At 68.5% G+C, this 15,244-nt stretch overlaps 2 protein-coding genes across 2 annotated transcripts; one reads left to right on the top strand and one right to left on the bottom strand.

The window, feature by feature from the left end:
- CUNH2orf68 (chromosome unknown C2orf68 homolog) lies at positions 1-2,189 on the bottom strand. Its single transcript, XM_068156652.1, has 4 exons — positions 1,975-2,189; positions 1,773-1,888; positions 884-1,002; positions 1-204 (listed from the first exon to the last, which is right to left on the bottom strand). Exons 1-4 carry the CDS (start codon positions 2,067-2,069, stop codon positions 82-84), a joined length of 453 nt encoding a protein of 150 aa, XP_068012753.1. The 5' UTR covers positions 2,070-2,189; the 3' UTR covers positions 1-81.
- Positions 2,190-2,430: 241 nt separating this feature from the next.
- Positions 2,431-13,461, top strand: USP39 (ubiquitin specific peptidase 39). Its single transcript, XM_068156576.1, is given in 14 exon segments — positions 2,431-2,583; positions 2,585-2,777; positions 3,291-3,360; positions 3,465-3,559; positions 5,489-5,625; positions 7,090-7,242; positions 7,346-7,571; positions 7,653-7,730; positions 7,833-7,900; positions 9,782-10,113; positions 11,653-11,683; positions 11,685-11,789; positions 12,549-12,635; positions 12,736-13,461. Coding segments are annotated over 14 exon segments (1,776 nt in total). The 3' UTR covers positions 12,784-13,461.
- Positions 13,462-15,244: the final 1,783 nt, after the last annotated feature.

Below are 15,244 nucleotides of genomic sequence, written 5' to 3'. Positions count from 1 at the left end.
CACCTTGCAGCACCTTTATTGTGGGTGGCACAGCCGGCGGCGGTGCCCGGCGGGGCGGTGCCCGGCGGGGCGGCGCCAGGCTCAGCCCGTCCCTCGGCGCTTGCTGAGCTCATCCTGCACCCGCTGGCACAGGGCACGGCGCAGGGCAGGCTCCAGCGGGCTCCGGGCGCACACCCTGCGGGTCACCTCCTCCGCGCTGTCCCCCTGCGGCAGCCCGTCACCGCCTGTGCCACGGGGCACCCCCTGCCCCAGGGCACCCCCTCTGCCCCAGGGCAACACCCCCCTGCCCACGGGGCACCGCTCCCTGCACACAGGGCACCCCGCCCTGCCCACGGGGCATCCTGCACCGCCCACGGGGCACCCCCTGCCCACGGGGCACCCTCCCCTGCCCACGGGGCACCCCACCCTGCCCACGGGGCACCACAACCGCCCGGGGTGGCTGGCACCCGCTGCGCCCCTTGTCCCGTGGGGCACCCCTCAGCCTCCCGCTTCATCCCAGGGGAGCTGGCACCCACCAGGTACCCACTGCACCCCACTGCACCCCTTGTCCTGTGGGGCACCCCCCATCTTCCCACTTCACCCCAAGGAAGCTGGCACCCACCAAGTATCCACTGCACCTGTACCCAACGTGCCAGCCCCGTGCCCACAGCAGCACCCACTCCAAACCCACTTCATGTCAGGGGAGCTGGCACCCACTGCACCCCTTGTCCCGTGGGGCACCCCCCATCCTCCTGCTTCATCCCAGGGGAGCTGGCACCCACCTGGCACCCACTGCACCCCACTGCACCCCTTGTCCCGTGGGGCACCCCCCAGCCTCCCGCCTCATGCCAGGGCAGCTGGCAGGCCCTGCAGCCCCGGCCCCGGCGCGGTGCCCGGTGCCCACCTGGTGCACGACGACGGAGGTCACGCAGCCGTCGTCCCCTTCGTACTCCAGGCAGAAGAGCCTCGGCCCGCGGGGGTCGCCGGGGGGGGACCCGGGGCTGGTGCCCCCCCCCGAGCCGCCTGTGGCACCTGAACCCTCAGGGGGGCGCCAGGGCACACCTTGGCTGCTGCCCCCCCCGCCCGCCCCCCTGGGGGGTCTCTTTCTACCCCTTGCTCACCCTTGGGTGCCCCAACCCAGGCTGCCCTCCCCCAGCCCTTCCTATGCGGTGCCCTTCCCACGTCCCAGCCCCTCCGGGGGTCCCCTCAGCTTCCTTCCCACCCTAAGGTGCCCCACTCGCGGACCCCCACGAGTGCCCCCAGCACCCCCGTGGGTGCTTCCTCATGCCCCAAGCCCACCCGGGGGTACCCCAACTCCTTCTTCTACTGCCGGGTACTCCCTCAAGCCCCAGCCCACCCTCGGGTGCCCCCACACCCTCTGGCCCACCCTTGGGTGCCCCTCATGCCCCAACGCACCCAGGGATGCCCAACCGCCCCTCCCCCACCCTTAGGCGCCCCCTCCTCATTCATTCCCCCCTTGGGTGCCCCAGCCCAGGCTATTCCCTCCCCCCCAAGCCCCACCCAGGGGTGCCCCAAGCCCCTCGCCCACCCGCGGGCGCTCCCTCACTTCCCAGCGCACCCTGAGCTCCTCACCCTTGGGTGCCCTCCGTGCCCCAATCCACCCAGGGGTGCCTGACCGCCCCTCCCCCCCCCCGGGCGCCCCCTCCTCATTCATTCCCCGTGGGCTGCCCGCAGCGCCCGGCCGCACCCCTGGGCGCTCCTCGCGGGCCCCCTGCCGCCCCGCAGCAGCAGCTGGGCGCGCCGGGGCGCCCCCCCCGCGGGCCGGTGCTCACCGTGCGGCCGGGGCCGGTACACCTGCTGGTCGGGGCGGCGCGGCCGGGGGGGGGTGGGCGTCAGCCGGCCCCGCGCGCGCCCCCGCGCCTGCCGCACGGCCCGCTCGTAGGCGTCCCTGAGGGGCAAGCGGAGAGGTGAGCGGAGAGCAGCCCGGGCCGGCGCAGGGAGCGCCCGGGGCCCCGCCGGGGCCGGTGCCGGTACCTGGCGATCTGGTTGTGCCGGATGTGCCGCACGAAGCCGTGGCTCATGTCCAGCCGCCCGCCCGGCCGGCAGCGCCAGCCCACAGCCGCCTCCATCGCCGGGATAAGCCTTAAGGAGAGGGCGCGGGAGGGGCCGGGGAGCCGGTAACGGCACCGGTACCGCGGCCCCTTTAAAAGCCCCGCGGCGGCTGCAGGGAGCCGGCGCCAGGGGGCGCTCCGCTGCGCAGGCGCACAAAGGGCGGAGTCGGCCCGGGCCGCTGTGCGCAAGCGCGGTAGTGAGACCGTCCGGGTCCGCTGCCGGCCGTGCTGCGGCGCATGCGCAGAATCCGTTACTCTTCTGCGCATAGGGAGACGCAGGCCCGCGCCCAGGCGCATGCGTAGCGGCTGCGGCGCGCCTCTGGTCCCGCCCCGTTCTGGCGCCGGCGCGCTGCCCCTGCCGCGCAGGCGCGCTGCGGCCATGGCGAGCCGCGGGAAGCGGGACCGGGAGGCGCGGGCGGCCCCGCGGGGCACGGGCAGCGGCAGCGCAGCCTCCTCCTCCTCATCGTCGTCTCGAGGCTCGTCGCGCAGCCGCCATGAAGGGGATGCGGAGCGGTCCCGCGGGCGGCGGGAGGGGGGAGCGGGAGCGCGGGCGGCGGGAGGCGGCGGACGGCGGCCTGGCGCTACCGGTGGATCCCGCTCGTATCAAGCGGGAGCCGGGTACCGGGAGCGGGGCCTGGGAGCGTCCCGTCTCTGTAAGCGGCCCGGTGCGGGTCAAGCGTGAACGGGAGCCTGATGGAGACTCCGACCCGGAGCCGGAGCCTGCCGGTGAGCACCGGGAGTGCGGGGAACGGGGGGCACCGGCTGCCGGCGGCACCATGGGAGGGACCGGGCGGCCTCCGGCGTGTTGGGGGGAAGGACAGCGGGGTGGGAAGCCTGGACGTGGTAGGATGGGATGGAGGGGGGCTGCCGGGGGACTCCGGGGCCACCGGGTGTAGGGAGGAGTTGGCGTGGGGGGGCGGCACCGGGGCTGGAGTCTGCGGAGGGAGGGGGACACCGGAGGGGCTTAACGGGGGGCGGGTGTGGGGATTTGCTGTGTCTCTGATGGGAGACATCCCCCTCGGTGCTGGCGAGGTGCCTTGCCCCGCCTTCATTAGCGATCTGCGGTAATTAACGCTCCCGCGCGCTAACCACCCCCTCTCGATCAGGTAGTGCTGAGTGTACCTCACTGGTGACTCTCTGGGCATTAATGACCGCCAACTTCATTAGCCCACCCGGTCCCTTAATGAACGCCCCCCACCCCTCTTGCTAACGCCCCGCCCCTCGCCCCTCCCCCCCCAGTGCGCTACGGCCGCTTCGACCCCGAGGACCAGCGGAGTCGCCACTGCCCCTACCTGGACACCATCAACAAGTGAGCTGGGCTGGGGGGGACACACAGGGGGGGCTTTGGGGTGTGCCCCCCGCAGTCCTGGGGGCTGCCACAGCTCTGTTCCTTCCCTCCCCCCCCCCCCCCAGGAGCGTCCTGGACTTCGACTTTGAGAAGCTGTGCTCCATCTCCCTGTCCCACATCAACGTCTACGCCTGCCTGGTCTGCGGCAAGTACTTCCAGGGTGAGCTCCCCCCCCGACCCCGGGCCTTGGGGGGCTGCTGGGGGGGCATGGGGAGCACCCAGGGCTGGGGGGGAGCTGCTGGGGGTGCATGGGGACACCCAGAGCTGGGAGTCTGCTGGGGGATCTCTCTGAGAAGCAGAGTGCTGCTGGGGGGACACCCATGGGGATACCCAAGGGGACACCACATGTGTAGCAGGCAGGGGACAGGGCTGAGCATTGGGAGGACAGCCAGGGACTGGGGGGGCTGCTGGGGGTGCATAGGGAGCACCCAGGGCTGGGGGAGGGCTGCTGGGGTTCTGCTGGGGGATCTCTCTGAGAAGCAGAGTGTTGCTGGGGGGACACTCAAGGGGACACCCAAGGAGACACCACATGTGTAGCAGGCAGGGGACAGGGCTGAGCACTGGGAGGACAGCCTGGATCTGAGGGGGCTGCTGGAGGGGACAGAGAAGACACCCCTCTCCCCATGGGCCAGAAGTGGGTGGCAGCCTGACAGGGGACTCCCAGGGACCATGGTGACACAGGGGGGACACCCAAGTTGCAGCCAGGAGAGGCTCAAGTGACACCCACTGAGCAGGGGGCACCCAGGGGGGGCATAAAGAAAATTTAGAGGCCAGGGGGCACCCAGGAGGGCACAACACCCAGAGGAACACCCAGAGGCCAGGGGGGACACAGTGGGCACCCAGGGGGAGCAGGGTGCTGCCTGGGGCCCCAGGAGGGCTGTCTAGGAGGTGCTGCTGGGGGACAGCAGCCAGGGGTTGGGAGGCATGGGGGGGACACCACCCAGGGGTTGGGGTGCTGCTTGGATGGGGCTGGAGTCCTGTTGAGGGAGGGGCTGGGGTGCTGCTGGGGGAGGCATGGGGGAACACCACCTGAGGGCTGGGGCGCTGTTGAGGGAGGGGTTAGGATGCTGTTGAGGGAGGGGCTGGGGTGGGGCTGGGATGCTGTTGAGGGAGGGGCTGGGGTGGGGCTGGGGCGCTGTTGAGGGAGGGGCTGGGGTGGGGCTGGGGCGCTGTTGAGGGAGGGGCTGGGCTGGGGCTGGGGTGTTGTTGAGGGAGGGGCTGGGGAAGGGCTGGGGTGCTGTTGAGGGAGGGGCTGGGGAAGGGCTGGGGTGCTATTGAGGGAGGGGCTGGGGTGGGGCTGGGGCGCTATTGAGGGAGGGGCTGGGGAGGGGCTGGGGCGCTGTTGAGGGAGGGGCTGGGGTGGGGCTGGGGCGCTGTTGGGGGGGGCTGGGGTGGGGCTGGGGCGCTGTTGAGGGAGGGGCTGGGGAAGGGCTGGGGTGCTATTGAGGGAGGGGCTGGGGTGGGGCTGGGGTGCTATTGAGGGAGGGGCTGGGGAGGGGCTGGGGCGCTGTTGAGGGAGGGGCTGGGGTGGGGCTGGGGCGCTGTTGAGGGAGGGGCTGGGGTGGGGCTGGGGTGCTGTTGAGGGAGGGGCTGGGGTGGGGCTGGGGCGCTGTTGAGGGAGGGGCTGGGGTGGGGCTGGGGTGCTGTTGAGGGAGGGGCAGAGGTGGGGCTGGGGCACTGTTGAGGGAGGGGCTGGGGTGGGGCTGGGGTGCTGTTGAGGGAGGGGCAGAGGTGGGGCTGGGGCGCTGTTGAGGGAGGGGCTGGGGTGGGGCTGGGGCGCTGTTGAGGGAGGGGCTGGGGTGGGGCTGGGGTGCTGTTGAGGGAGGGGCTGGGGGAGGGGCTGGGGAGCTGTTGAGGGAGGGGCTGGGGTGGGGCGCTGCTGGGGACCACCCAGGCCCCGCTGGGCTGTGCAGGAGCAGCTGCAGGCAGAGCAGAGGTCTCCCTCGTGTCCCATCTGCACCTTCTGCCTCTCCCTGCTTCCTCCTTCGGGAGCCCCGGAGACCCCAGCCCCCCCTGCCACCCCCCCTTGCCCCCCCCACCGCCCCCCCTTGGCCCCCCCGGGCCGTGCTGACGCCTGGGGCGGGGGCAGGGCGGGGGCTGCGCTCCCATGCCTACATCCACAGCGTGCAGTGCAGCCACCACGTCTTCCTCAACCTCCACACTCTCAAGTTCTACTGCCTGCCCGACAACTACGAGATCATCGACTCCTCCCTGGAGGACATCACGGTCAGAGCCCCCCCCAGCCCCCAGCCCAGCCCTGAGCCCCAGCCCACGGCCCTCAGCACTACAGCTTCACAGCTCTGGAGCCCCTCCAGGGATGGGGACTGCCCCCCTGCCCACGAGGGGCATCCAGCACCTCCCACAGCAGAGCCCAACCCAGGGGGAAGGCAGTGTGGCCTCCAGGCCAGGCTTTGCCTGAGCCCTGAGCTGCAGAGAGGCACAGAAGGGTTTGGGTTGGGAAAGAGCTTTCAGAGCACCCAGCCCTGAGCCCTGCACTGCCCCAGCACCACCCCCCCATGGCCCTCAGCACCACAGCTCCAGGGCTCTGGAACCCCTCCAGGGCTGGGGACTGCACCACTGCCCTGGGCAGCCTGGGCCAGGCCTGGACAAACCTTTCCAGGAGGAAATTGTTCCTCATGGCCAACCTGAGCCTCCCCTGGGGCAACCTGAGGCCATTTCCTCTCCTCCCATCACTTGTTCCTAGGGAGCAGAGCCCAACCCCCACCTGGCTCCAGCCTCCTCTCAGGAGCTGCAGAGAGCAATGAGCTCTCCCTCAGCCTCCTCTGCTCCAGCCTCAACCCCCCCAGCTGCCTCAGCTGCTCCTCTCCAGACCCTTCCCCAGCTCTCTTGCCCTGCTCCAGCCCTCAAAGTCCTTCTGGCAGTCAGAGCCCAACCCTGACCCCAGGCTTCCAGCTGTGGCCTCCCCAGTGCCCAGCCCAGGGGCACACTCCCTGCCCTGCTCCTGCTGCCCACCCCACTGCTGCTCCAGGCCAGGCTGCTGCTGCCCTCCTTGCCCCCCTGGGCACTCCCTGGCTCCTCTCCAGCTGCTGGCACCCAGCACCCCCAGGGCCTTTCCTGCTGGGCACTTTGCAGCCACTCTGTCCCCAGCCTGGAGCCTTCCTGGGGTGGTTGTGACCCAGGGTCAGGACCCAGCCCTTCACCTCATGCATGGCTCCAGCCTGGCCAGGACCCTCTGCGGCTCCCTCCCTGCCCTCTGCGGCTCCCTCCCTGCCCTCTGCGGCTCCCTCCCTGCCCTCTGCCGCTCCCTCCCTGCCCTCTGCGGCTCCCTCCCTGCCCTCTGCGGCTCCCTCCCTGCCCTCTGCGGCTCCCTCCCTGCCCTCTGCGGCTCCCTCCCTGCCCTCTGCGGCTCCCTCCCTGCCCTCTGCGGCTCCCTCCCTGCCCTCTGCCGCTCCCTCCCTGCCCTCTGCCGCTCCCTCCCTGCCCTCTGCCGCTCCCTCCCTGCCCTCTGCCGCTCCCTCCCTGCCCTCTGCCGCTCCCTCCCTGCCCTCTGCCGCTCCCTCCCTGCCCTCTGCCGCCCCCTCCCTGCCCTCTGCAGCTCCCTCCCCCCCCAGGCAGACCAGTGCCATGCCCAGCTCGGTGCCTGCAGACTGCCTGCAGGTTGCCAGGCTGCTGCAGCTGAGGAGCTGCTGGAGGCCCCCGGTGGACCCGCTGCCCTTCCTCTCTCCACAGTATGTCCTCAAGCCTACCTTCACCACCCAGCAGATTGCCAACTTGGACAAGCAGGCCAAGCTCTCCCGTGCCTATGATGGCACCACCTACCTGCCTGGCATCGTGGGGCTCAACAACATCAAGGCCAACGACTACGCCAACGCCGTGCTGCAGGTGGCGCCTCGGCCGGGCACAGCCTGCCCGGCTCCCGCAGCCTCCTCCCTGCCCTCCCGCCGCTGGGGCCGGTGGGGATGGCCTTTCCTTGCCGGTTCCACAGGCTCTCTCCAACGTGCCACCCCTGAGGAACTACTTCTTGGAGGAGGACAACTACAAGAGCATCCAGAGGCCCCCCGGGGACATCATGTTCCTGCTGGTGCAGCGCTTCGGGGAGCTCATGAGGAAGCTCTGGAACCCCAGGAACTTCAAGGCCCACGTCTCGCCCCACGAGATGCTGCAGGCTGTGGTCCTCTGCAGCAAGAAGAACTTCCAGATCACCAAGCAAGGTGAGGAGGAGCCTGGGCTGGTGCTGCTGGGCTGGTGGGATCTAGGCCAGCTTGGTCCTCATTCTCCTCTCTGCTTGGCAGGGGACGGAGTGGATTTTCTCTCCTGGTTCCTCAACGCGCTGCACTCGGCCCTGGGCGGCACCAAGAAGAAGAAGAAGAGTAAGGAGAGAAGGAGAGGGGCAGGAAGGCTCCTTCCTGCCTTGGGACACCCTTTTGGGTGCCACTTGTGTCCTCCCTCCTGAGCTTTTGCTGCCCCCACAGCCATCGTCACCGACGTCTTCCAGGGCTCCATGCGAATCTTCACCAAGAAGCTGCCTCACCCCGACCTGGTGGGTGCTTGCCTGGGGGTGGGGGCAAAGCTTTGGGGGTGGGGGGTCTGCAGAACCCCTTCTCTGAATCCCTGCCTCAGCTGAGAGAGAGAGAGGTTTCCTCTTTCAGCTCTTCCAGAGGAACGAAAGGGAAAGGCTCAGAGGAAGCACTGGGGAGGGAGTTCAGGTGGAAATGGGCCAGGGGGTGAGGGTGGTGCCAGGGGGTGAGGATGGTGCCAGGGGGTGAGGATGGTGCCAGGGGGTGAGGTTGGTGCCTTGAAAAACCACAGAGTGCAGCTGGCCAGGGGCTGGAGAGAGGGCACAGGAAAATGTAGTCTTTGGGTGTTTCACACCCATGGTTCTCTTCCCTCACTCTGTTACAGCTGGCAGCAAAGGCAGCTCTGCCCTCTGCCCTGCCCTCTGCCCTGCCCTCTGCCCTGCCCTCTGCTCTGCCCTCTTTTCTACCTGCATGCAGTCAGCTTCCTTACCTGGTGGGGGGGAGGATGGTGCCAGACTTGGCAGCGCCCTTCAAGGCCAGGCCAGGCTTGGCAGCGCCCTTCAAGGCCAGGCTTGGTAGTGCCCTTCCAGGCCAGACCCATTTCTCCTGTGCCATCTAGGTCTCTTTGGGTCTGCTCTGGGGGGCTGAGCAGAGCCCTGGGCAGAGGAGCCCTGGGGGTTGTGGTAAGCCCCAGGTGGGGCAGCAGAAGATCCCTGGGGGCTTGGTCTGCTTTGGTGGTTTGGGGAAGGCTTTGGCTTGCTGGATTTGTGTCTTCCAGCTGCTGTCCTGCACTGCTCTGTGCTGTGCAGCTCTGAGCAGCAGCTTCCCTCTCCCCTTCCCATGGGCTCTGCTCCTCTCCACACCCTGGGGGAGCTCCTTTCTGGCTTTAATTGCTTGGAAGGGGATTTTGAGAGCCTGATTTTCCCCCCTGCTCATCAGCCCATGGGGAAAGGCTGCTTCCAGCTACCCAGAAGAGTATAAAGCAGATAAAATACAGCAAAAGCCCCAGGCTGGGCTTAACCCAGAGTCTGCTTCAGCCACAGCTGCACAAACCTCCCTCTAAACCAGGCCAAGAGACCCAGGCCTGCAGCCCCTGCCCTAAACCCCTCTGCCCTGCAGACCAAACCATTGTCATGCAGCTAAAATTCAGCTTGGCTGCTCCAGGCCCCCCTTGGGCTGCTCCAGTCCCCCCTTAGGCTGCTCCAGGCCCCAGCTGGGAGGCTCCAGGCCCCACTTAGGCAGCTCCAGGCCCAACTGGCAGCATTGCAGCCAAGGCTGCCACCAGGCCTCAGTGCCTCCCAAGAGCCTGAGTGTCCCTCTGGGAGGGGAGAGAAGGCAAAAAGGGCAGAAAAGGGAAGCTGCAGCCAGGTGTGTGGGGATGCAGGGCTCATGGGAATGAAATCCACCTCCTTGCCCACCTCCTGGCCCCTTTGGACCTCTGGGAGTGAAATCCACCTCCTTGCCCACCTCCTGGTCACTCTGGACCTCTAGGAGTGAAATTCACCTTCTTGCCCACCTCTTGATTCACCTCCTGGTCCCTCTGGACCTCTAGGAGTGAAATTCACCTCCTTGCCCACCTCTTGATTCACCTCCTGGTCCCTCTGGACCTCTGGGAATGAAATCCACCTCTTGATCCACCTCCTTGCCCACCTCCATGCCAATCTCCTTGCCCCTCTGGACCTCTGGGAGTGAAATCCACTTTCTTGCCCACCTCTTGATTCACCTCCTGGTCACTCTGAACCTCTGGGAGCGAAATCCACCTCCTTGCCCACCTCCTGGCCCCTCTGGACCTCTGAGAGTGAAATCCAGCTCCTTGCCCCTCTGGCCCCTCAGGAGCTGTGTCACTTGGTGGTGTCCCCGAGGCCCCCCCTGCTCACGCTGCCCCAACCCCCTGTGCCCCGCAGCCGGCCGAGGAGAAGGCTCAGCTGCTGCAGAACAGCGAGTACCAGGAGCTGATGGTGGAGTCCACCTTCATGTACCTCACCCTGGACCTGCCCACTGCCCCCCTCTACAAGGATGAGAAGGAGCAGCTGATCATCCCCCAGGTGCCCCTCTTCAGCATCCTGGCCAAGTTCAACGGCGCCACCGAGAAGGAGTACAAGACCTACAAGGAGAACTTCCTCAAGAGGTTCCAGCTCACCAGGCTGCCTCCCTACCTCATCTTCTGCATCAAGAGGTTCACCAAGAACAACTTCTTCGTGGAGAAGAACCCAACCATTGTCAACTTCCCCATCACGTGAGTCCAGGGGGCCCCCGGGGCCGCCCCCAGCCTGGCCTGGGGCTGGGCAGCAGCTGGGAAGCGTCCAGAGGAGGCAGCTGGAGGCCTGTGGAAGGGTCTAGGAGGGGGATGGAAGGGTCAAAAGAGGGTTTGAAAGGGTACAGGAGAGGGATGGAAGGGCCTAAAGAGGGTTTGAAGGATCCAGGAGAGGGATGGAAGGGCCTAAAGAGGGTTTGAAAGGGTCCAGGAGGGGTTGGGAAGGGCCTAGGGAGGGTTTTGAAAGGGTCCAGGGGGGGGTTGGGAAGGGCCTAGGGAGGGTTTTAGATACCTAGGGAGGGTTTTGAAAGGGTCCAGGAGGGGTTTGGAAGGGCCTAGGGAGGGTTTGTAGGTATCGAGGGAGGGTTTGAAAGGGTCCAGGAGGGCTTGGGAAGAGCCTAGGGAGGGTTTTGAAAGGGTCCAGGAGATGGATGGAAGGGCCTAAAGAGGGTTTGAAAGGGTCCAGGAGGGGTTGGGAAGGGCCTAGGGAGGATTTTAGGTATCTGGAGAGGGTTTAAAAGGGTCCTGAAGGGGTTTGAAAGGTTGCTTGAGGGCTTTGTAGGCAGCTAGGGAGGGTTTGAAAGGGTCCAGGAGGGGTTTGGAAGGGCCTAGGGAGGGTTTGTAGGTATCAAGGGAGGGTTTGAAAGGGTCCAGGAGGGCATGGGAAGGGCTTTAAGAGGGTTTGAAAAGGTCCGGGAAGGGCCTAGGGAGGGTTTAAAAGGATCCTGAAAAGGTGTTTGAAAGGTTGCTTGAGGGCTTTTGTAGGCAGCTAGGGACGGTTTTAAAAGGGTCCAGGAGGGCTTGGGAAGTGTCTAAAGAGGGTTTTGAAAAGGTCCAGGAGGGGGTTGGGAAGGGCTTTAAGAGGGTTTGAAAGGGTCTAGGAGGGGGGGGGAAGGTTGCTGGAGGGCTTTGTAGGCAGCTAGGGAGGGTTTTGAAAGGGTCTGGGACAGATTTGAAAGGGTTTAGAAGGGGTCTGGAGGCATCTCAGGAGGGTTTGTAGACACTTGGGAGGTGTGCAAGCACTCAGAGTTGCAGGCAGCTGGGGGGGCATTGGAATCACTGGGAGGGGGTTGGAGGCAGCTGGGAGGGGCTTGGAGGTGCTTGTTAGGGGGTTGGAGCCCCCTGGGTGGGGGTTGGAGGCCCTGGATGTGCTGGGCAGGGGGGGAGGGTGGATGTGTGGGGTGGTGGTCCCTGGGGGGGTGTGCAGGGTGAGGGTGGGGTGGTGGTCCCTGGGGGCGGCTGCGTGGGGGGGTCGTCCCTGGGGGTGTGCTGGGGGCTGTGCTGGGGGGGGCCGTCCCCGGGGGTGTGCTGGGGGGGGGTGGTCCCTGGGGGCTGTGTCGGGGGAGTGGTCCCTGGAGGTGTGCTGGGGGGGGTGGTTGCTGGGGGGATGGTCCCTGGGGGTGTGCAGGGTGAGGGTGGGGGTGGAGGTCCCCGGGGGTGGCTGTGTGGGAGGCAGCTGTGTGGGGGTCGGTCCCCGGGGCCGTGCCGGTGCGCTGGGCCCGCAGGGGAGGTGTGCCGCAGGAACGTGGACCTGAGGGAGTACCTGGCGGAGGGAGGCGCAGGCGGCGCACAGCAACACCACCTACGACCTGATCGCCAACATCGTGCACGACGGCAAGCCGGCCGAGGGCTCCTACCGCATCCACGTCCTGCACCACGTGAGCGGAGCGCCCGCCCCGCCCCCGGCACCGCCCCCCCGAGCCTGGCGCCGCCCCCTGCCCCCCGGGACCGCCCCCCGGCCTGGGACCGCCCCCTGCCGCCGGGACCGCCCCCCGGCCTGGCACCCGCCCCCTGCCCCCGGGACCGCCCCCGAGCCTGGCACCACCATCCCCCGGCCCCGAGACCGCCCCCCGGGCCTGGCGCCGCCCCCCGGCCTGGCCCTACCCCTAACCCTAACTCTCTTCCTCCCTTCTTGCCTCCTCCCCTCTCCCTTCTTGTCTCCTCCCCCTCCCTTCTTGCCTCCTCCTCCCCCCTCCCTTCTTGCCTCCTCCTCCCCCTCCCTTCTTGCCTCCTCCCCCCCCCTCCCTTCTTGCCTCCTCCCCCCCCTCCCTCCTTGCCTCCTCCCCCCCCTCCCTTCTTGCCTCCCCCCCCCTCCCTCCTTGCCTCCCCCCCCTCCCTTCTTGCCTCCTCCTCCCCCTCCCTTCTTGCCTCCTCCTCCCCCTCCCTTCTTGCCTCCTCCCCCCCCCTCCCTTCTTGCCTCCTCCCCCCCCCTCCCTTCTTGCCTCCTCCCCCCCCCTCCCTTCTTGCCTCCCCCCCCTCCCTCCTTGCCTCCCCCCCCCTCCCTTCTTGCCTCCTCCCCCCCTCCCTTCTTGCCTCCTCCTCCTCCCTTCTTGCCTCCCCCCCTTTTCCCCCTGCCCCTGGGGGGGTGACAGGGGGGCTGGCCCTCCTGACGTGCCCTCCCCCGTGCCCCCTGGCAGGGCACTGGCAAGTGGTACGAGCTGCAGGACCTGCAGGTGACAGACATCCTGCCCCAGATGATTACCCTCTCCGAGGCCTACATCCAGGTGAGGCCTGGGGGGCACTGCTGGGGGGGTGGAGGGGACATTTGTCACCCCCCCCCAGGCTCTCCCCTGAGCCTCCCTCCCTGCTCTGCCTCCCCCCCAGATCTGGAAGCGACGAGAGGAGGATGAGACCAACCAGCAAGGGGCCTGAGGGGCCCTGGGGCACCCTGCTGGGGGGGGCAGCACCCCTGCTGGGGGGGGAGCACCCCTGCTGGGGGGGGGCACCTCAGCCCCCCTGGGGGCACCTCAGCCCCCCTGGGCACTCCTGAAGTCTCTTGAGGGGGGCACCCAGAGCCCAGCCTGGGGGTGCTTGTTCCTCCCCTGGGGGCACCCCCAGTGTCCTTAGGCACACTCAGCCCCCACCAGGGGTACCTGCAACCCCCCCCCAGGAGCCCCCCTGGCACCTCCAGGGCCACCTGCAGCGCCCAGGCCACCCCCAGCTCCACCCAGGGTCACCCATACCCACCTTGGGGGCACCCACACAGTCAGTGTCCCCAGGGGCACCCCTAGCTCCCCTTGGGGGGCTGGTGGGGGGCAGCCCCAGCCCCACCCTGGGGACACCTGCAGCACCCAGGGCACCCATACCCACCCCCCCCCTGCCCAGGGCACCCATACCAACCCCCCCCTGCCCAGGGCACCACAGCTCCCTGCAGTGCTGCCCAGTCTGTCCCTGGGGGGCACCCTAGCAGCACCCATGCCCACCCTAGGGGCAACCCTCAGCCCACCCAGGAGCACCCCTGCCCACCCTGGGGGCACCCCCAGGGGCACACAGCTGCCACCAGGGGTCCCCCTGTGCCCCCCATTAAAGCCCCCAGCTGTATTTTTGTAACTGCTTTCTGCCTTTGCTCCTTTCTGAGGGCAGGCTTGGGGGGGAGGAGCGCCCTGGCACACCCCTGTGCCATCCCTGGCACACCTCTGTGCCCTCCTGGCCCCCCCCATGCCATGCCTGTCATCCTTGTGCCCTCCCTGCCCCCCCTGGCACACCTCTGTGCCCTTCCTGCCCCCCCATGCCATCCCTGTCACCCCTGTGCCCCCTTGTGCCCCCCCCGGCACACCCTGTGCCCTCCCCTGCCCCCTGGCACACCCCTGTGCCCTCCCTGCCCCCCTGGCACACCTCTGTGCCCTTCCTGCCCCCCCCCGTGCCATCCCTGTCACCCCTCTGCCCCCTTGTACCCTCCCTGCCCCCTGGCACACCCTCTGCCCTTCCTGCCCCCCCCCCCTGCCATCCCTGTCACCCCTCTGCCCCCTTGTGCCCTCCCTGCCCCCCTGTGCCATCCCTGTCACCCCTGTGGCCCCCCCTGCCCCCCTGGCACACCCCTGTGCCCTCCCTGCCCCCCCTGTGCCATCCCTGTCACCCTCTCTGCCCCCCTGGCACATCCCTGTGCCCTTCCTGCCCCCCTGGCACACCCCTGTGTCTTTTCTGCCACCCTTGTGCCATCCCCCCCATGCCATCCCTGCTGCCCCTGTGCCCTTCCTGCCCTCCCCTGTGCCCCCTTGTGCCCTCTCTGCCCCCCTGCCACATCCCCGTGCCCTCCCTGCCCTCTGTGCCCGCTGGCAGAGGCTGCCCTGAGGCAGGGGGAGGTTGGAGCTTTATTTGCGGCTGGGGGTGAGGGGGGCAGGGCTGGGGGGGGGGGGGGGGACCGGGCTCCTGTGCGCCCCCTAGAGCCAGACGTGGTCCTGGCAGTGCTGCAAGGCCTGGGGGCACAGCGGGGGAGGGGTGGTGAGGGAGGTGCCAACCACCAACCCCCTCCCCCCCCCCAAAACGTCCTCTTTGTGCCCCCTCCTCACCTGGCAGCGCCGGGCAGCAGCGGGGGAGGAGCACCAGAAGGAGGGACCCAGGGCACAGGCAGCCAGGGCTGGCTCCAGGGCCTGCAGGGGGCACAGGGCTGGGCACAGGGGGGGCACAGGGGGGGCACAGGGGGGGCAGGGTGGCCCCCAACCCTTCTCCCCCCCCAAAAGGCTGTGATGTCCTTGGTGTGTCCCTGGGGCTTCCCTGGGGGGGGGTCCAGGTGGCACCCAGCAGCTGCTCCTGGGGCTGGCACACCCTGGCACAAGTCCCCTGGGCCTGGCAGACCCTTGGGGACCCCCAGCAGCTGCCCCTGGGCCTGGCACACCCTTGGGCACCCCAGCAGCTGCCCCTGGGCTGGCACACCCTTGGGCACCCCAGCAGCTGCCCCTGGGCCTGGCACACCCTTGGGCACCCCAGCAGCTGCCCTTGGGGCTGGCACACCCTTGGGCACCCCAGCAGCTGCCCCTGGGGCTGGCACACCCTTGGGGACCCCAGCAGCTGCCCCTGGGCCTGGCACACCCCTTGGGCACCCCCAGCAGCTGCCCCTGGGGCTGGCACACCCCTTGGGCACCCCAGCAGCTGCCCCTGGGCCTGGCACACCCTTGGGCACCCCAGCAGCTGCCCTTGGGGCTGGCACACCCCTTGGGCACCCCAGCAGCTGCCCTTGGGGCTGGCACACCCTTGGGCACCCCAGCAGTGTCCCCTGGGGCTGGCACACCCTTGGGCCCCCCCAGCAGTGTCCCCTGGGGTTGGCACAACCCTGGCACAAGTCCCCTGGGGCTGTGGCCCTCTCGGTGTCCCCCTCCCCTGTGAGCTCCTGGTG

The sequence above is a fragment of the Melanerpes formicivorus genome, unplaced genomic scaffold (assembly GCF_026170545.1).
Source record: "Melanerpes formicivorus ecotype bairdi unplaced genomic scaffold, bMelFor1.0.p_v2 SCAF_34, whole genome shotgun sequence".
Lineage (NCBI taxonomy): Eukaryota > Metazoa > Chordata > Aves > Piciformes > Picidae > Melanerpes > Melanerpes formicivorus.
Note: the sequence above shows the minus strand (reverse complement) of the source record. Positions and strands in the feature narration are given on the sequence as shown.